Consider the following 23,083-nt stretch of genomic DNA (forward strand, 5'->3'; position numbering starts at 1 on the left):
CACGTGTGTGGTTGGGTGTGCTCGTGTGGTGTGTGTGTGTGTGTGTGTGCGTGTGCGTGTGTATGTGTGAGAGAGACCAGCCTTCTGTGCTCCTGCTAATCACAGACGAGCACAGGCAGGCCCGTTTCCTCCCCGGCCTGTGGCCCTCAGCGCAGCAGCGCGGCTAAATCTCCCTGATCTGGCCTTTCATGCAACGCAAACAGCGCCGCATACAAAGAGAGGATAGACCCCCTCTGGGCACTATACCGCTCCGGAGCATATGTTTGGTATTTTTGTGGGCTGGTGAAAAGCACCTGGCACAATCTTTTTTTTATTTTTATTTTTTTTTAACTTATTTATTTACCCACACATGCCCTCCTGCAGGGCCCTGAGGGTTGGCGCTAGAGCTAGCTGTGTGTGTGTGTGTGTGTGTGTGTGTGTGTGTGTGTGTGTGTGTGTGAGAGAGCTTATATATAGGTATAGTAGGTATAGTATTATGTTTTGTCTTTCAGAAATTCCCACAAGGAACTTGGAGAGTGTGAAAGAGTTCTAAGAGTTTAACCAAAAGGGACTGAGGGGTGTGGTTGCATAACTTGTCAAATTCAGACCATTCAGTCATTCTTTCTTTCATTGTTTTCTTTGCAGTGTTGGGGGAAATTATAAAAGAAGATCCTTTTGGCTAGTGTCCCACTGAGGTATAGGCTGTGTCTGAGCATTCATTATGCATTAAGCTCCCTTCTGTCTACAGTAATGAGGGGTTTACTCAGAGTCCGCTTTGGGCTTGTGGCCCCAAATTGCTTGTTGGTTCTTTGGATCTTATGTAATGATCCTTATATCTGCAGGTTTATCTCATGGAACTAAAGCCTTGGCATGAAAAGTCGGCTGTGTGTTAGAGGTGCTGCCTCCCCCTGCCACCCCCCCCTTCCCCCCTCACTCTGTCTCTCTAAATCACACTCACACATACATCCATAATACACACACACACACACACACTCTCTCACTCTCTGCCCCACAGTAAGCCACTGGCATACTCATTTCCAGTAGTCCTCAATCCTCAGTCTCCTCCCCACACTTCTATCTCTGTCTCTCTCTCACACTCACTTACACACACACACACACACACACACACACACACACACACACACACACACACACACACACACACACACTCACTTACTCTCTCTCACAAACACACTCACACTCACTTAATCTCACTTAATCTCTCTCACACACTCACACGCACTTACACTCTCACTCTCACATACACACAGACACACAGAAGGGTTGAGGTTATGTTACTGTCAGGCTGCAGTGTCCCGGTCACCCTGGCTCTGACTGTGTCATCAAATGTGTGCCAGCCGGAGCAATCCAGAGTCTCCTCTTAGAGGCCTCAGCTGTCTCGGGGCACTGGGGCCGGAAATGCTTCGCATGCACACTCGCATTTGTGTGTGTGTGTGTGTGTGTGTGTGTGTGTGTGTGCGCGTGCGTGTGTGTGCACATGCGTGCGCGTGCACATGCGTGCGCGCGTGCATATCTTTATGTGTTGGTGAGCATTTCTATATTCAGGGTGTGTCCTGGTGTTGTGGCCAGCAGGCACCATGTGTAATTTAGTCCCAGCTCCTCTCCACATTGACAGTCATGTGCTGCCGTGACTGTCGAACCCCCCTCAGCGTGCCTGCGCATGAAGGCCTTTCCATCTGTGGCCCTTTTTCGCGTACTGTACCCTTGATCTCTGGCCCCGATATAATCAGACCACAACGCATGGGTCAAATATGGAACGTGAAGCATGGAGAGTGACAACAGCAGTTTTAACGTGCTGCTCATCTGCTTCACAGCTCTGAGCCAGTCTCTCCTTCATTTTATTAGAAGTTATTTGAGTTCTTTCAAGGGTTGTGGAAAAAAACTTGCACCATGTTATTTTGACTGGGTTCTTTAATATGCTCTGGATGGTGTCTTTGTCTGTTTCAGGTAAGCAGCTGTGGTTTGGGCTGGACTCTGCTTCACCATGGAGGACTTGAAGATCGTCAACAAGGGGCTGGAGGACGAGATGGTATGTCTAAGTGCATGGAGAGCTGGGTAAATATATGGATGGATGAACACGGAGGGAGACGAATGGAAAAAAAAAACAGAATAGTGGTGCATGGAGAAGTGGGAATAGGTGGAGTATTAAAGATCAACAGAAAAACTCAACAATCTTTAATAACAGGAATTAATAGGACTTGCAGCAGCCAAGGTCTTCTCTGGTGGTCTGGGCAACTAAAAGCTGTTCTCAACTCAGGTCTTTGGTTCCCTTAGAGCCTAAACAGTGAGCTGCATTCCACATGCACGCACGCACAAAAACACACCCACACGCTCCCTGCATAGTTTCCAGAGAGATATCCACCAGATCCACTCGACTGGTTCCCAGCATAATGACTTTGGCAAATCCAATCTAATTTACGTCCGCTCATTACCACTGGGCCAATCACATTTCCGCGGGACATGGCCTAAGCACTGTGCAAAATGGGCATCTAGCCGTGACCACTGCCTAGCCACACAAACCATTTAGACTTCTCATCTTCGGATGTGCGTACAGACCACTGTGGGCTTTGTGTGTTGGGGAAACAGCACTTGTTTGAGCATGCTTATAAAATAAACAGCCAGTTCAGAGGACCAAAGCTATGAGAAATGATGAAGTCTTGGTATTTTATTTATTTGAGGAACAAGGCTTTTATATGATCCGAGCCACCATTGAACAGATTGAAAGTCAGTCATGCCAGCCTCCACGCTGAGTACAGTGGGTTGTTTGTTTGTTTGTATTTGTTTTTGTTTTCCTGGAAGTGTGATTCTCACCCCTCCTCCCCCCTGTGTAGGAGATCGGCGGGTACCGTCTGTGCCGCTGGAAGCTGGCACTGGTGGGGGTGGGGGTGGTTTGCACGGGCGGCTTCCTGCTGCTGCTGCTCTACTGGATGCCTGAGTGGTGCGTCAAGGCCACCTGCACTCGCACCACCGTTAAGGAGGCCGAGATGGTGCTGCTCCAGTCCACAGTATGGGATACACACACACACACACACACACACACACACACACACACACACACACACACACACACACACACACACACAAACGTAAGCACACAGAAATGACTATGCATAAACACACATAAAAACACATAAACTGAATCAATCCCACACACACAGACACACACAGACACATACTTTGTACTTCCATATTAGGGGATGAGATAGTCCTGTGCCACCACATGCACACACACACACTAATACTTGTCTAAACTGTTTTGGTTCACTTTTACATATGTCCTAGTTGGTGCCACAATACGTTTGTGTGTGTTTCAGGACGAGTTCAAACGCTGGTTCCTGGCTAAGGTGCGCGTGATGCTGGCCCCTGGCAGGGACCCGTTTGACGACCTGGACTCTCAGACCACCTCGACTTCCGTGGCCAACGGCCATACCACCCACAACTCCCAAAGCCCCCCCCAGGAGTTAATCCACAAGTATGCCGAGTACCAGCCTGTGCAGGTAAGACCCACATACACACACACACACACACACACACACAGATATGTCATTTTTAGACACGCACAGACATAGGTCTGACATGATGCGTATTATACACACACTCACACGTTCATTCATTTTCTCACACATTATCTTCTCACTGCCCCACACACTTCACGAAGCATACTGACAGTAAATGTGTTTCATTTGAATCTGCTGACCTTCATTTCCTCATTGTCCTCCAGATCCGCTATTTCACACTCCACAGCACAAAGTACTACTGGAGTGACACGTCCCAGAATTTTGAGGTGTTCACGTAAGTGTTTCTGCTTTCTCCCCACACACAATAGTCCAGAGATGTCCAGTGACCTTGAAGTAATCTCTGCCTCCTGCGCTACAACCTTAAGTTATTGAAGTTGCTGTCTTGTCTCTACCTTCTTTCCGCCTCCTGTGTAGTGGCCTGGAGGATCTGGAGGTGACCTGCTCCACCGTCCACTCGAAGCACAGCGCAGGGCTCTCAAGGAACCAGCAGGAGGGGGGGGAACCCCCCCCCCCCCCCCCCACACACACACACACACTCACACTCATACTTACATACACACTCACACACACACACACACACACACACACACACACACACTCTCTCTCTCTCTCTCTCTCTCTCACACACACACACACACACTGCAGTGAGCACTGTGCACAGTGTAATTACAGGGCTCCTTAATTGCTAAATGCACCTGACTGAGTGGCTCGGGCCCATGAGGTGGAGCCGGTGAGTCCCGGTACCGTGCTGGTTAGATAAGCGTCGCGCCACTAAATCCTGCCGGCGAGGAGATCCCCCGAGAGGGATTGGACAAGGCAGGCCAGCCAATCCTCCCAGACACACTGCTGCAGATCAGCTTATCTGGTCACTTTTGGAAAAATAGGCAGCAATGCAGAATCCATGTCTCCATGGAAGAACCATTGAAGCGTCTACTGAAAACTGGGCTTTGCACTTTTATAGCATATTTAATGGCCTCAGGGAACCTCTTTTGCCACTCAAGGGTTCTCTGTGGAAACAAATCTCCAAAGTCCCTGCAGAAGTATTTCTCAGATCTTTATAGGAACTATGTTGTTCTTGTGAGGGTGAAGGAACTGCAGTGTTCCCCCTCCTGCTCCAGTCCCAGTGAGGGGGGGGGGGGGGGGGTGTAGGAGCCACTCCCTCACCCGCTGAGCCCTTAACGGTACTCCCTGTGGCCAGGCCAGCGCTAACCCACTTTACCTGCCCGCTCTCCGCACCTGATCTGCTTTCCCCTCACCTGAGTAGATTAGGGCTTCTCTCAGAGCAGTGGAGGTGGTTGAGGTTCCACTGCTCAGGAGGAACGCTAGAAACACACACACACACACAAAACACACACACACAAAAACACACACACACAAAAACACACACACACACACACATAGAAATACGCAGTGCTAATTTGCTAATTTGTTCCTTCATGTGTTCTTATCATTGAAACAGGAGATTATTTTTTGGAGTGAATGAAATTGCAGTGAAAGTGCCTTCTGTTTTCAAGCTGCTAATTAAGGAGGTAGGTTTGTGTCTGTGTGTGTATGTGTGTGAGGTATAGTATACCCCCTTAGCCCTGAATTGCTCATGCAGCAAACGCATCATGTTACCCCTGTGATCTAGCCAAAGATGATGATTTCGTCATTAATTATTCATTTCCATCCAGAGTTGATGTAAAGTGTACTTAAACGTATGCCTTGATCAAAGTGCTGTAAATCTCCCTTCTGCTTGTCTTTCCTCCTCTTTCCTCCTCTCCCCACCACTCACCCCCCCCCCCACTTCCTCCTTTATCTCCTCACCGCTGTCTTTTTGCCTTCCTCTAATGTTCCCCATTGACTTTTCTTCTTGCACGTGACAAACTCTTGATCATCTGCTGACTCTCTTCTCTCGTTTCTCTTTCTTTCTTCCCCCTTGATTCATTGCCTTTGTTCATCTCTCTCTCTGTCTACTCTATCTCTCTCTCTCGCTCTCTACTCTATCTCTCTCTCTCTCTCCTTCTCTCTCTCTCTCTCTCTTTCTCTCTCTCTCCCTCCCAGGTCCTCAACCCCTTCTACATCTTCCAGCTCTTCAGTGTAATCCTCTGGAGTGCGGACGAGTACTACTACTACGCCGCGGCCATCGTCTTTATGTCTGTCATATCGATAGCTACCTCCCTGTACACCATCAAAAAGGTGAGCGCCCCTCAGTAGCCCTCCCACTACCCCCACCGAGTCCCCCACACACTAAGCCCCTGCGTCAGACATGGAAAGAGCCTGTCTAATCCGGACCCATTCACACATGCACGGGCCCATCTCTGCACGGTCTGCTGCCCAGGGAGACCGTGGGGTCACAGCCCCTGGGGGCTCAGAGACAGGCTGGATGGACCGCACTGGCTGGCCGGATAAAGAAGGGGTTCATTCCGGTTCCCTGTAGAAGAGCTTCTAGTGGTTCTGCTAAAAAAAAGTCTGGTTGATTTTAGAAATTCTGTCAGATGTTCTGATTCATTGTAGAAGCTCTGTTAAGAAGGAACAATGAAACTTTAGTAAGATAGACTAGACCTTTGTTTGACTCTCAAAAGGTCTCTAAATTACAGAAGCTTGATTTGTTGTTCCTTTGACATTTTTTGCCAAATGGTTAAATGGAAATGTAAAAAAAAAATGAAACATAAAAGTTGTTATTCACAGTTGAACTGTGTTGAGTGCATGGCTCAGGTGATGGCTATGACGGAGAGTGCTCCAGTGGGTCGACTTAGTCAGGCTACCTCTCTTATCAAATAGCAGAGCTGGCGCGAGTTTTTCCGCTGTCTAAGCTTTTCTTACTGGCCACGGACTGGAACGGCCAAGTTGCTGAATTGGTCCGAGGCACAGAGCATGGCAGGAGGGTTCTGCTGAGTTCCTCAACTTGGCATGGAACTGACCCAACTTGCGCCTGCCACTGGTTTTACTGTACCTCTGTAAGGGAATAAAAGGCCTGAGAGCAGAGACCATAAAACTCTGTTATAATTCCTCCAGTCATTCTACCTCTTAAATCTTTATAATAATAATAATGATAATAATATTCTTCTTATTATTATTATTATTATTATTATACATTTTATTTATAAGCACCTTTCAATTTACCCAAGGACACTGTATAATTAAAAAGGCACATTATACATCACGTACAAACAGAAGCACAAACACGGAACACTGTAAAGTTCATAGACACTATACACTACATACAAACAGACACAGACACAGAGGACACTGCACAACAGAGAACAAGGATACACAGACACAGGATGTAGTGGAAAGAAAACATTGTGTGAAAAGTACTGCAAAAAGCACTGCATAAGGAGTGACTGCATGTGATTTGGTGGAGGCCATACAGAAGTAAATGAAAGAAATAAAAAGAAAAGAAACAGCAGTTTTATTAATAATTCTACAGTTTATCTTTGAAAAGCATGACCAGCTAATTATTTATTTGAATTGATTTATCCTGAAATACTTTTTGTGTTTCTTTCTACAGCAATACGTCATGCTTCATGACATGGTGGCAGCTCACAGTATTGTCCGAGTTTCCATTATCAGAGCCAATAATGGTAAGAGTCCCTTTCTTTCAGCCAGCCATAGTAGATTAAGGACAGATGCCCAGGTTTTCCCTGCTCTCTCTCTGGTCTCTTGCACATCGTTGCATTTTTACCAAGCACAGTGTGAACCCCTGGATATAACGGAGTTGAAAGTGAAAATGCTCCTGAGCAGAGTGGAGTGTGTGTGTGTATTGTGTGTGTGTGTGTGTGTGTGTGTGTGTGTGTGTGTGTATTGTAACGGTATGGAATCGGACCACACAAGAGCTCGCAGGCGTTTGAATGGGCCAGAGAAGGAGCCGGGAGACGTTATCTAAGCCTGGCCCATATCTGCGTGGAAAGAGAGCTGCTCAAGACTTTTATGTGGCCGACTCCCAGAAGTGCCTCAGACAGTGCTGTGTGTGTGTGTGTGTGTGTGTGTGTGTGTGTGTGTGTGTGTGTGTGTGTGTGTGTGTGTGTGTGTGTGTGTGTGTGTGTGTGTGTGTGTGTGTGTGTGTGTGTGTGTGTGTGTGTGTGTGTGTCGTGTGGAAGTATGCGTGTATGAAGCAGATATGTGTGAGTGTCAGGGAGACTAAGAGACAGAGAGTGAGGGATAGAGAGGGGGATAGAGAAAGTAAGAGAGATATGGATAGAGGGATGTAGAGAGGGCTGTTTGGAGGGGTGGTGTATTACCTGGTGCACTGGCCTCCACTGGCAATGACTCAGCAGTATGCCTGCTGCCCAGAGGAGCGTGAGGAATGAGGGAACTGCTGAGCCAGAGGGAGAGGGGGAGAGAGAACAGGGAAGGGAGGAGGAGAGGGGGAGGGAAAGAGAGAGAGGGAGGGAGGGAGAAAGAGAGAGAAGTGGGGCGGGGAGGGGAAGAGGTGGCCTGATGCTCTGACCACGCACTTGTCTTTCTGTCTCCTATCTGTTGTTTTGTCTGTCTGTGGCCCCGTTTCGTCTGTCCTGCTCTGTCTCTGTCTCTCTCTCTCTCTCTCTTCCTCTTCTCTCCCCCCCTCTGTCTATCTCTCCCTCTGTCCTTTGGACCTTTCGGTTCTGACCTCTCTTTGGCATTGCTCTCCATTCCTTGCTCTCTCCCCGACTTCCCCTCCCTCCCTCTCTCACTGTTCTGTCCTTCCCCTCACTCCCCTTCACACCCTCTTTTGTACACAATACCTCACTCGTTCTGTCCACTGACCTGTTTTATTGACTCTCCTTCCCCTTCTTCCTCTCTCTCTCTCTCTCTCTCCTCTTTCTCTCTCTCTCCCTCCTCTCTCTCTCTCTCATCCTCTGTCTTCTCTCTCTCTCTCTCTCTCTCTCCTCTCTCTCTCTCCCTCCTCTCTCTCTCTCTCATCCTCTGTCTTCTCTCTCTCTCTCTCCTCTCTCTTTCTCTCTCTCTCTCTCTTTCTCTCTCTCTCTCTCTCTCCTCTCTCTCTCTCTCTCTGTCTCTGTCATATCCCTCCTCTCACCGCAGAAATCGAGGAGGCCATGTCCACTGACCTCGTCCCGGGTGATGTCATGGTGATCCCCAGCAATGGGACCATCATGCCTTGCGATGCCGTGCTGATCAGTGGAACATGCATTGTCAACGAGAGCATGCTCACAGGTGAGCATCCAGCACTTTAAAATAAAAAAAGAAAGAAAAGAATCTTCTGCAAAAAGCTCCTCTCTTCAATGTTCTTTTATCCCAGCATGTTTGAAAGCAAAGACTTAGGCCTCTGAAGGCTTCTATAAAGGTCATGGCTGTCTGAGTGTTGTTTCAGAGATTTAAGTGCAGTTAAGTACTTATTGGATCTCTGTAAGGAAGCTAATTAAAATAAACTGCCTGTATTTACACTTGCCTCCCATGGGATTGTGTCCCTGACTCAAAACATCCCCATGAGATGAAAAATGCATGTTTGTTTGCATATTCGTATCACTGGTGCTGTTAAATGGGCTCTTATACTGAGTTTTGCCTTCATGTCCCTGTGTGTGTCCTAGGTGAGAGTGTGCCCGTCACCAAAACCAACCTGCCCAACCCACGCCAGGGGGAGAAGGGGGACGAGGGCGATGGCTTCTACTGCACCGAGGAACACAAGAGGCACACTCTGTTCTGTGGCACCAATGTCATCCAGACCCGCTTCTACTCAGGGGAGCTGGTCAAAGCCGTGGTGGTCCGCACTGGTGAGGAACACGTGCACACACACACACACACACACACACACACACACACACACACACACACACACACACACACAGCATATTTTGTGTGTGACTGTGTGCTTGTTCTGTTTGTTCTGTAAGTCTTTGTGTGTGTGTGTGTGTGTGAGAGAGACTGTTTGTGCATTGTGGTGTTCGTCCTCACATATAGGATTTACACTGATATTTGCATAACATATTGTCTTTATGTGCTTTCAAGCTGGTCTGTGTGTGTGTGCGGAACTGTGGTTTTGAGGGTGTGCGTATCTGTGGGTGTGCACGTCAGTCATTCTTGGATGGGCTGAAGTGGTGTGTTTGTGTGTGCGTGTGTGTTTGTGCTCTCTCAGCATGTTGATTACATTAACTTGAGACCATCTGGCTCGGAGAGCATCCACCCAGCAGCAGCCTGAATGCTCTCTTTGTAGCTGCTGTGTGTTTGGGAGTTGTGTTTGGGAGTGCTCTGTGTATTTTAGTGCTGCTGGGAGTTTTAGAGAGTTGATGACCTGTTTTGTCTATTGCAGCATTTAATGGGCCAGTAATACATTTGATTCTATATTTGTATGGATTTTGTGTGTCTTTGTCTGCCAATAAATCAGTCTGTACTCTGTTCTAACATCTGTCTCTCTCTCTCTCTCTCTCTCTCTCTCTCTCTCTCTCTCTCTCTCTCTCTTTCTCTTTGTTTCTTTCTTTCTCTCTTTCTTTCTTTGTTTCTCTTTTTTTCTCTTTCTCTCTTCCTCTCTCTCAATTAAATTAAATCCAGTTATTGGCATGACTAAAGATGCAATATTGCCAAAGCATTATTAGAAGTTACAACATAAGCATGACTACTAATAATAACTATTAAGAAAAGAAAACATTAAATATATGATGATGGTACCTAAAATATCAGTTTTATCATTGTTTATCTCTCTCTCTCTCTCTCTCTCTCTCTCTCTCTCTCTCTCTCTCTCTCTCTCTCTCTCTCTCTCTCTCTCTCTCTCTGTGTAAGATACTCACACTACCATCCTCTCTCTCCAGGCTTCAGCACAGCCAAAGGGCAGCTGGTGCGCTCCATTCTGTACCCCAAGCCCACGGACTTCAAGCTGTACCGTGACGCCTCCCTCTTTCTGCTCTGCCTGGTGGCTGTGGCCGGCATCGGCTTCATCTACTCCATCGTCCTCAGCGTCATGAACCAGGTGTGAGGTCACTCAGAAACACTCACAAGGAGTTAGGGCTCCTTTCGGACAGGAGTTAAAAAGAGATGGGTATATGCATATGTCTCCAAGAATTAAGAGCAGTGTGTGCAATTGTGTTGTTGATTTTTATAAACAACACAATTGCACACACTGCTCTTATTATTTTTATTTTTATTTTATTTTAAGGACATCAATATTCAGACTTAGATTAAGGCCATTAAGATGCATATTTGTAGTCAATTCCCTCTCCCCCGTCAGGTCTTCGTTCTCATTTATCCTCTTTCCTCACCCTTTAGGTGCCAGCTAAGACCATCATCATCGAGTCTCTGGACATCATCACCATCACGGTGCCCCCTGCTCTCCCGGCAGCCATGACGGCGGGCATCGTCTACGCCCAGCGCCGCCTCAAGCGCATCGGCATCTTCTGCATCAGCCCGCAGCGCATTAACATCTGCGGCCAGCTCAACCTGGTCTGCTTCGACAAGGTCAGCGTTCCAACCACACACACACACACACACACACACACACACACACACAGAACACACAAGTGCAATCTGACTAAGACAATATTTGCTATATCTTGAGCCAAGACTCAAAACCATAAATTTCCACCGCAAAGACATGACGTTTCACAACAAAGGGAAGGTATTCAGTCACTGGTTGACATGGAGGTACTGAATGTTTGTACGCCTAAGTCATTGCACCGATTTAGTCAAACCAGTTCTATCCAGTTCTCCAACTGAAGGTTGCCCGAAGAATACCTCATAGTGAGGCCGCATAGTGAGACCGCCGGTAGGCAAGCAAGCAGCCCTCCTCCACAAGTATCTGTGAACAGAGTTGAACTGGGTTATCTGCTAATCTGGGCCGGCACGTGTGGTAACATTTTAACATTTTAACACTGTGGGAACAGTTAGGGGAGGGAAGGAATGCCGTTACTGTCTCTCTCCCCACCCCTCTAACCTTGACTGGGGAAACTGCGGAGGACCGCTGACCTGTGCTTCTATACATGGATTTCTATGCAATGTCACGAAAACATGCGTGTGCAACTAAGAGGCAGAAAGCACCACAGAATAGCATAGAGCAGTGCTGTCTATGAAAAGAATAAAATTAGTTTTTGTGCTGAAAACTGCACCAATTTGAAATCACAATGGTTAGAGAATGTTCAATTATGTTCAATATCCCTAACGGAATGCATGTCTTCGCCAAAAATGACAAAATACGATGTTATATTAATTATGCAAATGAACCTGCAAACTCTGAAATATAGTCTGAAATGACATGTTATTATCATTGAGACAACAGGGGTATACAAAAAATTCCGATTGTAGCTTACAGCAGCCAACTGTTTAGGTTAAAGTTTCTAACGTTGTTGACGGCCACCAATCGTCTTCTGCCCCACGGCTGCGCGCACATCTAGTTTTGTTGGTAAACGGGAAACCCGTGTATTAACTGTTCACGAGCACCATATGTTTTATGTTTCATGTTTTTCACATGACACGAGTCGTCCTCACTGCCCAATGCCCATGTGTTGCTAAGCCTATTTGTCTGTTTAACGTTAGGTCTTGATGTCTGCACTTTACGGGTACGCTGGCCAATACGCCACTCCGTTCGGCATCTTGTTTCCGATTATTATCAATTATTTGTTAATTTGTCTGATTATGTCTTGATGTCTGTGTGTGGAGTGCTTTGGGTTGCACTCTGTGCACATAAAAATGCGCTATATAAATAAACGTACCTTACCTTACCTCTCAACCCCTCTTCCTCTCTCTCGTAGACGGGCACCCTCACCGAGGATGGCCTGGACCTGTGGGGAGTCCAGAGAGTGGAGAACAAAAGGTGAGATGCTGGCCATCCTCCTCCTCCTCCTCGCCATCATGACTGTCAGTGTTTTTGCTTAAGGCATGTTGATAAGGTTACTGCTGCTGTTATATTTGTAGTTGCCTGTGCTGCAACCGTAATAAAGACGTTTGCCTACTCAACACAACAGCAGTGCAGAGGCAGAAAACCGGCTGTGGCTGTGCCTTGAATGTCAGCAGCAGCTTTTGTTCCTTTTGGAGTAGACACACACATACACACACACACACACACACACACACACACACACACACACCTACACACACACACACACACACGACCTGAGAGAACAGCATTATGATGTTCAATGAGGCATAACACATCCTGCTCCACGCTAGTGTACACACGCATTCACGCAAACACACACCTACACACGCGCATATACACACGCGAATACACACACACACACACACACACACACACACACACACACACACACACACACACACCTACACACACGCATACACACACGCATACACACACGCGAATACACACACACACACCTACCTACACACACACACACACCTTGCCACTCCCCTCACTCTAATCATGGCAAACAAGCCATCAGGGTTGTGCACAATTCAATTGCAATTCTGCTTCCTGTTTGCTACCTCAACTGAAATGCAAGTGAAATTCAAGAATTGAATTGGAATTTAAGAGCCAGTTTCAATTAAATTCTGGAATTTTGCACAAGCCTGCAAGCCATGTCCCCATTGTAAAGTCCTGTTGCCTCCATTGTGGTGTTTTAGTTTCCTACTGTAAAGTCCTGTTGCCTCCATTGTGGTGTTTTAGTTTCCTACTGTCGGAGGAGAACCCCTACAAGGAGAGTCTAGTGAAGTCCTCGTTTGTGGCGTGCATGGCCGCCTGCCACTCCCTCACCAAGATCGAGGGCCAGATCTCTGGGGACCCCCTGGACCTCAAGATGTTTGAGGCCACTGGCTGGGTAAGTAGGGATCCCCACCTGACACCAAAGCCCCATTCACATATACAGCGATTCACTTGTCGCCTCAAAAGTTCAAACGTGATTTTTATTCTTTGTCACGTGATTAATTTGCTGTTTATATCTACTATTATTATTACTATTATAATTGCTGAATTACATTACATGGTCTCTTGCAGTTAGTCACTGTATATGTGAATGGGGCTTATGCACAGTGACACTCTTGTCTTCAAATAGCAAGTCTAGGTTTACACGTTATCTCAAACTACTGAGTCTGAAATATTAACGGAGCTGTTAGTGGGTTTGTTTATTTGGCATGATCTCAACACCCAAGCAAGCCGGCCAAGACTATGGTTAGATTAGTCAGTGCTAGTTGTGAAGAGCACACTTAAGACATGTCATAGCTGCTGAGATGATGAACTCCAGATGTGCGTGCCTGTCAGGATGTTTTGATGACAGCAGTCTGGATAACTATTTGTATATTGGTCATGTGATAATGAATTACAGTTTATGTTTAAACCAAGACCTCACAATTTAATCCCATAAAGTACAGGCATTAATAAAAGTAAAGTTAGTATTATAAAATAACTGTCCTGTTGCTAATGAAGTTCACTGATTAAAAGAGCCCCCAGCATGGCCTCTAGTGCTAGCACACTTATTAATCAAAAGTTGTTTTCCTGGTGGTTGTAAATAATTACACATAGCGTCAGCAAACATGCAACATGGTTGTCAGGTTGTTCCAGAATGGAACACTCAGATCTGTGTTGACTTCATACAATGATGCAGCATTTTATTTTGTTTAGCTAAAGGCAGGGTTAGCTGAAGTCCAGTTAGTACTGGCTAGTCACTGTCATGGTCACTCACGTGCGCTAGTATGGTGCATAAGGGCATGCTGATGCATTTGTACTCACATGGACCTCGGCAAATCAGGCATTTGAAGTGGCTTCATCTTTCAAAAGTATACATATGTGCTATGAAGTGAGCTTTTAGCCTTGGCCTGTCTGTGTGGCAGGCAACAGGCTTGTTTTATGTCCTCAAGCTGGAATCTGTGAAGTGGTTTATGGCTGTGGCTGCATATAGGCCATGGGAGACCTGGACTTGCCTGTAATTTGGGTTATGGTTATGATTGTGTGTGTGTGTTTGTGTGTACACGTGGCTTTTCATTTTGCTATTTGCATTTTGCTTTAAATTTGTCCGTGTGTGTGTGTGTGTGTGTGTGTGTGTGTGTGTGTGTGTGTGTGTGTGTGTGTGTGTGTGTGTGTGTGTGTGTGTGTGTGTGTGTGTGTGTGTGTGTGTGTGTGTGTGTGTGTGTGTGTGTGTGTGTGTGTGTGTGTGTGTGTGTGTGTGTGTGTCATCAGATCCTGGAGGAGGCCACAGAGGAGGAGACAGCGCTCCATAACCGCATCATGCCCACTGTGGTGCGCCCGCCCAAACAGCTCCTTCCAGAGCCCATCGTGTCACCTGATCAGGACATGGTACAGTTGCTATACACACACACACACCCTTAGGTTCCAAAAAGGTTTTATGATGCAGATAGTGTTTGCATGTCACAGTTCTGTTGGATTAAATCTTCTATAATGATCCCTCCTTGTCCTCAATATTGCACTGGACAAATTCTCTGGCATAGCAAAATGGTATGCATGCTTTGTGTACTTTTGAGATCAGTCACATTTCACATATTCTGATTTCACTTCTTACACACACCGAGATCTGGAAGTAGTAACTACTTACTAATTAAAGTCTAGTAGTAACTGGGATCTGTTGCAGTGTTGTGTAACCGTAGACCTGTCTGATTTGACCTGACCTGACCTGAGTGCAGCTGAGGCTAATGGCTAACCCTTACACTGCACTGAGCTGATTGGCTCACTCTAATGACTTTCTCTCTCCCACTCTCACTCTCTCCCTCGCTGCCACAGGAGCTGTATGAATTGTCGGTGAGTTGACACACGACACGAGACGAGACGAGCGCAACCAGTACCAGACACATGAATCTTGCATAGCTGCGTTCACAGTGGCACAAAAGCCTGCTCACTCTCTCGCTCCGATGCCGTTTCTCTTTTCCAGCAGACTGGTTACGAGATTGGGATCGTGCGGCAGTTCCCCTTCTCCTCGGCACTGCAGAGGATGTGTGTGGTGACGCGGACGCTCGGGGAGAAACGCATGGACGCCTTCCTCAAGGGCGCCCCCGAGGTGGTGGCCAGCCTCTGCAAGAAGGACTCAGGTGGGCACGCAGGGGCTGCTCTCCTTCCTTCCTTACCAGGCCCCAGGGCCTGTTAGTCTGATCAGACACATCTCAAAAGCTGGACAGTCCCATTGTCCGTGGTGTGGATGTCCAGCATTATTTCACGTGTACAGTACATTTGGCTAAGGGATACATTTGCATACCAAGAAAATTAAACACGTTGTGATTGCTTTGACTAACTCAGCTTTGAGGACAAATAGCTCAGCTATCAGAAATCATTCAGTATTGCAGAAATGGTTAACTGATTAGACCAGAAATAAATCCAAATCCTTATTCTTGACTCTATGAAATATCCTTTATTATTTTTTTCCCCATGATGCAGTGCCAGAGGATTTTGCGGAGGTACTGGAGGATTACACAAAACAGGGCTTCCGGGTCATTGCCCTGGCACACCGACGCCTGGAGTCCAAGCTGACCTGGCACAAAGTCCAGAACGTGAACCGGTAAGTTTTTAAAGGACATAGACAGACCTGTGTGTGTGTGTGTGTGTGTGTGGTTGAGGAGTGAGAGGAAGGCCCTCCCTTCTCCCAATGGAGTTCATAGTTAAACTTTTACAATGGACTAACAATCTGATTCACCTCACACTTGCTGTATAATGTGTAACCATACGACAATACACAAATGAGTGTGGTCGCTTTGATCACAGCAGCGTGTGTTTATATTTCTTGCTGTTGTTTGACCTGGATTGACCTTCCGCAAAACAAGCAGGTACACCATATGCCGTTGCCTGCTGGTGTAAGTCTATTGTTTTCTTTTTCTCTCTCTCTCTCTCTCCCACATGTGTTGTCTGTGTTTAGGGATCATATTGAAGCCAACATGGAGTTCCTTGGCCTGATCATCATGCAAAACAAATTGAAGCCAGAGACCCCTGGTGTGCTGGAGGACCTCCGACGAGCCAACATCCGCACCGTCATGGTCACAGGTACGAGTGTGGCTGTTTGAGCGTTTAGCCCCTTAGCACGGAAATGGTGGGCACTACTGTGCAGAGGATGGCTTTGTGTTGGCATGCCAGACCGTCGTCAAGCGCGGGCTTGCCTACTCTTCAAAAGACCTTTGGAATGCAGTAAGTTAGAGTTGGATCTTGCTGTGACTTGATTTATTTTATTAATGAAAGGTTTTATGTAGAACAAGTGTTGATGTGCGGGGGTAGTTTTTGGACACACCTCAGACACACCCTCTTCCCCCATAGGACCATAGTAGCTCAGACTGGCAGTGGTTGCCATCAGTGAGCCAAAGGGAACAAGGCAAGATCAAATGTGCCTCCTCACTTCTATAGGTGACCTATAGGTGAGATGAATATCATGGTCCTTTGGGGCCCCACCGTCGACTTCAAGGCAGCGCTGTCACCGTCGACTTCAAGGCATCTAACCCTTGCCTTGCCCTAGCGCCAGGCAGCGCTGCCTTGAAGTAGATTGTCGGGGTCCAAAAGACCATAAGACCATATAACCCCCCCCCCAACCCCACACACCATTCACCCACCTGTCTGAGGCGTGTGGTTTGAGCGGGTAGGCATCGGTAGAACAAAGGAGAGGTCGAGGGGAGCCAAGGGTGCTTGTTTTTCCTGCGAGGCTCAGGGCTTAATTCCGCCCGCATTTGCGCGGCATTCCTGGAATCCCGTCTAATAAAGCGTTCAGTGCTGCGGCTTACCGTCAAAGAGCTCCAAAGTCCAGAGCCTGAGGAGAGGCCGGCTAGCTGCCCCCCCCCCCCACCCGCCATTGTAAATGTAATCATGCTCTTAGATTGAGTTTCGCCTCCAACTCCGCCCGCTTGCTCTCCCTCCCTCGCCCCCGCACACAACCTGGTCAGGGACATGCAGCCCATTTGGGTGAGGGCCAAAGTGATTATATAACTGCGCTGTGTCTGAGAACAAGGCAGCGAAGAATGAAAGCACCCCATTTACCTCCACGAAATCAAGCCATGTGAAAAATGAGTCTTTCTCTTGAGTTCTTTCTCCAGTGTCTTATCACTCTCTCTCTTACGGCCCTTTTCCTTCATAAGCTTCCGCTCTTCCTAATTTCTCACTCTCTTCTCTCTCCTTGGTCTGTTTGTTTCTCTGTGTCTGATTGGCTCAGGTGACAACATGCTGACGGCCATATCTGTAGCACGGGACTGTGGGATGATCCCTCCCGAGGACCGGGTGATCATCGCCGACGCACTGCCCCCCAAGGACGGCCAGGCGGCCAAGATCAACTGGCGCTACGCGGACAACCCCACTAAGAACTCCACCAAGGCTCCACGGCTGGAGGTCAGCGCCCTCTGTTGGACATACAAAAGCTTCATAGTTTTCAAAGAGGCCAGTTTAGAAAACAGCACACACTATATAACGTTACTCACTTTGTAATCATTTTCTTTATTAAGCATTGTTAAGTTGCTTAGAAATACCTTGGCTAGGCAGGGGTTTATCTGTCATTCCAACCAAAATACTGGAAAGGTTACAAATACAAAGAACTTGGGATCAGCAAACTCTTCTAGAACACAGGATCAGCTTGCCCTGGCACAATTGAAATTCAAGCACACAGACACCTCATTGAGATGCATCACTTTCTCCAGGGCTCTGATTCTCCACCTGTTTATTTGAATGACCTGGGATTAGCTTCAGATTCAGTTCAGATCCCCAAGTTGCACAAACAAACTAATCTTGAGTGTCAGTCAAAGGCATACTGTGTGTGTGTCTGTGTGTGTGTCTGTGTGTGTGTGTGCGTGACATCAGTGTTCAAAATTGGTAGTGACGTTGGGTCCGAGGAATGAATGAATGTGTTTTGTTGGTCTCCAAAGTCGCCCATGGAGGCCAATGCTGTCTGGCTGCTTGTGAAAACAATGGACAGCTGAGTGGACCTACTGCGGACCTACACACACACACACACATACACACACACACTCTATCATTGAGAGCAGAGGAAGCAGGGGGTGTTTCCTCTTCATGTAAATCCTGAAGGTGCGCTGCAGCTGCCAGGGTTACATTTGCATGACTCAAATTACCTGACAAAAGCATTTGGATAGATTTGTTTATCCTGCATTGCCATTGTAAGTTGTTCCTTATTTGTCTATTTGCTTAGATAGGTCCATAGTTTTCATGGGTTGTTTGTATGCTTCAGCAGTCTTTCTGTAGATTGGGCTTCTGTAACGAATGCTACCCACCTAGCCAGCTATCACAGCCAGAATAACACTTGGCATGGTGCCAACCTTCAGCATACCCTCATACCCTCAACTCTCTCTCCACCCCCTCACCTCGGCACCGAAACCGCAGTGCTATGGTGATATCCTAAAAACGCTGTTTCACACCTGTCTGTGGCTTCCTATGTGCACAGGAAGTGGAGATCAGCCTGGAGGACGTGGCCCAGGGCGATGAACTCAAGCCGCAGGAGAGCTACCACTTTGCCATGAGCGGCAAGGCCTTTGCCGTCATCACCGAGCACTTCCAGGACCTGCTGCCGAAGGTAGCAACCACACCAGCACAACCCCCATGACTATTGGGATTGAAATAGTCTGGCTGTGAACTGCCATTATTTGTGTCTGTGTACAGTTTATCAATACTTTGTTGTTGGTGTGTAGTGTGCCAAGTGGCTAGTCTGCCTGCAGGGCCCCAAGGCACAATTTTCCCCCAGAGAGTAACCAGTAAGTCTGGCACTATAAGTGCTGGTTGCTGTTATGGTTTAAATTGTTGGCTGACCATGACTGATGAGTGATGTCTCTCGTAACTCTTTTATTTTCTATTAAATGCGTGTGCTGTGTCCTGTTCTACACATCGGAGGAACCTGCTTCTCCAAACGAGCCACATTCCAGAGCCCACATTTAGTAATGTCTGTAATCTGTGAATGTGATCTGAAGTTCCCCTGATCTTTGTTTGCTTGATTGACAGCTGGTGCTCCATGGCACAGTGTTTGCCCGGATGGCGCCGGATCAGAAGACACAGCTAGTGGAGGCGCTGCAGAGTGTGGAGTGAGTGTACATGCCCACACACACACACACACACACACACACACAAACATAGATATTTGTATAGGATAAGCACACCCACACACACTCAATCACAGGAGAATGTAGTTTCATAGAGAATATACATCCCAATGGGGGGAGGGGTAGTTACACACTGTACAGTTATGTTTATTCACACATCCACACCCAGGTGTATGATGCAACCTGTGTCCTGCCTTGTATAGCATAAGTTCTTCTCTTTCCTCCTTTTCAGCTATTTTGTGGGAATGTGTGGTGATGGTGCAAACGACTGTGGTGTAAGTGGCTTTTTTCCCCTTCATTCACAAATTTAATTTTCATTACACACACAGACACACACAGACATACTGAATTGATATTAGTTAATACTTTTTTCTTGTATGTACTTTCCCCTAAATGTGTTTTGTCTTGGGATGTCACTTATTTGGAATGTTTACATTTTAAATCCCGACTACAAAAAAATGAGCAGATTGCAGTGTGTGTGTATGTGCGTCTGTCTGTCTGTCTGTCTGTCTGTCTGTCTGTCTGTCTGTCTGTCTGTCTGTCTGTCTGTGTGTGTGTGTGTGTGTGTGTGTGAGAGAGAGAGAGAGACATACCCTCTGACTACCGTGGTGCATCCGTCTTGGACCCATGTCTCCTCAGGCGCTGAAGAGAGCCCATGGGGGCATCTCTCTGTCGGAGCTGGAGGCATCCGTGGCCTCCCCCTTCACCTCTAGAACGCCCAACATCTCCTGCGTGCCCAACCTCATCAGGTACAGACTGCACTGCACACACACACACACACACACACACACACATGCTGCTCAGGACCAACAAGGACACTTTTGGCGAATGTAGAGCCTTGACTTCAAACCATGTTTTGATGCACACTCTCTATAATACTGTTACAAATTAAAGTGTAGATACATCATCAAGTTAGAGTGCTGCTTTATACTTTCACATTGCCAGAGCACTTAGCATTAGTAGGTCTCACATATTTTGTTCCACCTGTAAAATCCTGCGTATTTTGCCCTGGTAATAAGTAAACGGAGACTAATTAATAAGTTCATCTGAAGCTCTATGAGTTCCAGCTGTGTGGAAGTAAATGAGTAAATCCATGGGCCACTGTGTCAGTAACGCCTCCTCACTGCACTCCTCCCCACAGGGAAGGCCGGGCAGCCCTTATTACGTCCTTCTGTGTGTTCAAGTTCATGGCCCTCTACAGCATCATCCAGTACATCAGCGTCACGCTGCTCTACTCTGTAAGTGCCCTGTCCCACTGCATCCTCCTGCACAGCTCAGAGCTCCCATGGGACTGACTCCTGGGTGTGTGTGTGGGGGGGGTGGGGTGGGGGGTGGGGGCACAAGCCGCTTCCTCTGTGTCTATGGAGACCCACTGCCTGCTGGGTATTTTTGTGGCGGGCCTTGTGCTGACGAGGGCTGTTCTGGCGTCTTGTGTTTCAGATCCTCAGCAATCTGGGAGACTTCCAGTTCCTCTTCATAGACATCGCCATCATCCTCATCATCGTCTTCACCAGTAAGTGTGTGCCAAGTTGCAAATTTCTCCGCAGATGTGAGTAGTAGCATGTGGTGCTCCCATTGGTTTGCTTGTTCCTACCTATGCATATGTGTGTGTGTGTGTGTAGTCTGTATTTGTTCTTATGTGTCTGTGTGTGTGTTTGTTACAGTGAGTCTGAACCCGGCGTGGAAGGAGCTGGTCCCACGGCGGCCCCCGTCCGGCCTGATCTCGGGGCCGCTGCTCTTCTCTGTGCTCACCCAGATCCTCATCTGCTTCGGCTTCCAAACACTAGCCTTCCTCTGGGTCAGCCAGCAGAGCTGGTACAACAGGTGGACGCCCTCGTCCGAGTGAGTACTCCACCCTGCCTGGGCATGTGGCCAGTGGCTGCCTGGACTCTAAACCCCTTAGGGGGGGCTACCTTGATATTCACTTCTTGTCTCTCTCATGGCGGGGTAAACTTTTCCGGTTCTATGTTGCTGTTGACAGAACAAGGAGACAGTCCTCTCTGTGCAGTTGACTCATGAAATAAAATGAAATGTGTCACATGTACGTCATTGTAACAAATTGTGATGTCCAGTTAGTTTCCCATGTTTATAAGGCTACAAAGATGTTTGCCAATATTCAAGCCAAAATGTTGAAGTCGGCATGTTCAGTTGGAAAATGGTTACCATATCAACTCAAACCATTAGATTACTATTTTGTGTTTTAGATTTATGTAACATTTGATTACTATTTTGTGTTTTAGATTTATGTAACATTTGTAATTTTAACACAATTGTTGTTCTCTGTATGTTGCAGTGCCTGCAACCTGACCTCTTCTAGCAACATCTCTGTCGAGCACAATGACACAGAGCTGGATGACCACAACATTAAGAACTACGAGAACACTACCCTCTTCTACGTCTCCTCTTTCCAGTACCTCATTGTGGCCATTGTCTTCTCCAAGGGGAAGCCCTTCCGACAGCCAAGCTATAAAAACTGTGAGTGGCAAACTAAAGCTTTGTTCAGAACATACTTAATTTGCCATGGCAAATCCCATACTGAGAGAAGTGCCAGACCTAATGAGCAAAAAAATTTAAACAGCACCACGGACATGTCCAGGCATGCTTCGGTACTTGATGTTGCAATTGTCCATTATAAACAAAGCCCTTTGCCTGGTACAATAAAGTGTGATAACAAAACAGTGGGTTTGTCAGAGCGTCTGTACAACCCAAAAGGCACCTACCTACAAGGTCTGACTGCCAGACCCAAAGTGCCTGCAATGAATGTTTTATTGCTTGCTTTCCTTAAGTACTCTGAACATGAGAGAAATGACAGTTTGTGGAGAATGAAGTGAGCGAGGGGCTGTTGTCTGTCTCCCCAGGGCCTTTCGTGCTGTCAGCGTGCAGCCTGTACGCATTTCTGCTCTTCCTCCTGTTTTACCGCAACAGTGCCATCGACGACTTTTTGGAGGTCAGTGCTTTATGGCTTAGCTCAGACTGCAGATTGATACACTTTTTACAAATGGCTGTCAGTTATTTTGCTTACACACACTTAAGGTCTGAGAGGCTATCTGGACATAATATCCATAGAGATGTCCTTGGAAATGTCTTTTGTGACATTTTGATTAATTGATTCATCCCCAGATTGTGTGTGTTCCTATGGAATGGCGCCTCACCATACTGTTAATTATCTTCCTCAATGCTGTTGTCTCTATCTTTGTGGAGGTAAGACATTTTCTGTACACTTTTCATGTCTATGTAGTCAGTATGATCAAAACCACTTTCATATGAGATTGCAGACCTGAAGTTGAGTTTTGTTTTCTTCTACCTTATATAATACTTAAAACTATTGTCACACATCATCACATTTAGTTCAAGTCTGTTAAGTATGTAGTTTGTTGTTTTCTATGTCAGCTCTCTGTTTTAACACCTGACTGTAACCCAATGAAACAGCTACTGCACCTGGACTCAGACAAGGCCTCACCACACACACACACACACACACACACACACACACACACAGACACACACGCAGTCCCATACTCTCACACTCGCTTGCACACACTCACACACAAAGCCTCTCTCACACGCTCACTCAACAGCATTCATTTGCTTTTTGGTATATGCCTCACACACCCCCTCAGTCTTACACTCACTCATTCCCTGACTCACGCCAACATTCATCTGCTATCTGGCATACATCTCAACACACA

At 47.0% G+C, this 23,083-nt stretch overlaps 1 protein-coding gene across 3 annotated transcripts in view; it reads left to right on the plus strand.

The window, feature by feature from the left end:
- atp13a3 (ATPase 13A3) overlaps window positions 1–23,083 on the plus strand; it is a 43,807-nt gene that overhangs the window by 14,163 nt on the left and 6,561 nt on the right. The window contains exons 3-32 of one of the 3 annotated variants that reach the window (XM_076278608.1): window positions 1,948–2,029; window positions 2,832–3,005; window positions 3,315–3,497; window positions 3,722–3,792; window positions 3,933–4,010; window positions 4,972–5,047; window positions 5,562–5,696; window positions 7,012–7,084; window positions 8,523–8,654; window positions 9,029–9,211; window positions 10,244–10,401; window positions 10,698–10,886; window positions 12,176–12,237; window positions 13,048–13,198; window positions 14,554–14,670; window positions 15,112–15,129; window positions 15,263–15,416; window positions 15,760–15,880; window positions 16,235–16,359; window positions 17,510–17,682; window positions 18,746–18,874; window positions 19,297–19,376; window positions 19,627–19,669; window positions 20,034–20,143; window positions 20,536–20,632; window positions 20,835–20,907; window positions 21,059–21,236; window positions 21,688–21,869; window positions 22,253–22,341; window positions 22,515–22,595. In XM_076278608.1, the coding sequence (XP_076134723.1) occupies window positions 1,985–2,029; window positions 2,832–3,005; window positions 3,315–3,497; window positions 3,722–3,792; window positions 3,933–4,010; window positions 4,972–5,047; window positions 5,562–5,696; window positions 7,012–7,084; window positions 8,523–8,654; window positions 9,029–9,211; window positions 10,244–10,401; window positions 10,698–10,886; window positions 12,176–12,237; window positions 13,048–13,198; window positions 14,554–14,670; window positions 15,112–15,129; window positions 15,263–15,416; window positions 15,760–15,880; window positions 16,235–16,359; window positions 17,510–17,682; window positions 18,746–18,874; window positions 19,297–19,376; window positions 19,627–19,669; window positions 20,034–20,143; window positions 20,536–20,632; window positions 20,835–20,907; window positions 21,059–21,236; window positions 21,688–21,869; window positions 22,253–22,341; window positions 22,515–22,595 (3,480 nt within the window). In that variant the 5' untranslated portion in view covers window positions 1,948–1,984. Of the gene's footprint in view, window positions 1–1,947; window positions 2,030–2,831; window positions 3,006–3,314; window positions 3,498–3,721; window positions 3,793–3,932; window positions 4,011–4,706; window positions 5,048–5,561; window positions 5,697–7,011; window positions 7,085–8,522; window positions 8,655–9,028; window positions 9,212–10,243; window positions 10,402–10,697; window positions 10,887–12,175; window positions 12,238–13,047; window positions 13,199–14,553; window positions 14,671–15,111; window positions 15,130–15,259; window positions 15,417–15,759; window positions 15,881–16,234; window positions 16,360–17,509; window positions 17,683–18,745; window positions 18,875–19,296; window positions 19,377–19,626; window positions 19,670–20,033; window positions 20,144–20,535; window positions 20,633–20,834; window positions 20,908–21,058; window positions 21,237–21,687; window positions 21,870–22,252; window positions 22,342–22,514; window positions 22,596–23,083 lie in introns of those variants that run through there. The other 2 variants (XM_076278607.1, XM_076278606.1) reach the window with 2 other exon arrangements.

This window comes from Alosa pseudoharengus, unplaced genomic scaffold, assembly GCF_046254945.1.
Source record: "Alosa pseudoharengus isolate Yale_2024_CS ecotype anadromous, Long Island Sound unplaced genomic scaffold, YU_APseudo_1.1 YU_APseudo_1.1_scf_11, whole genome shotgun sequence".
Classification (NCBI taxonomy): Eukaryota; Metazoa; Chordata; class Actinopteri; order Clupeiformes; family Clupeidae; genus Alosa; species Alosa pseudoharengus.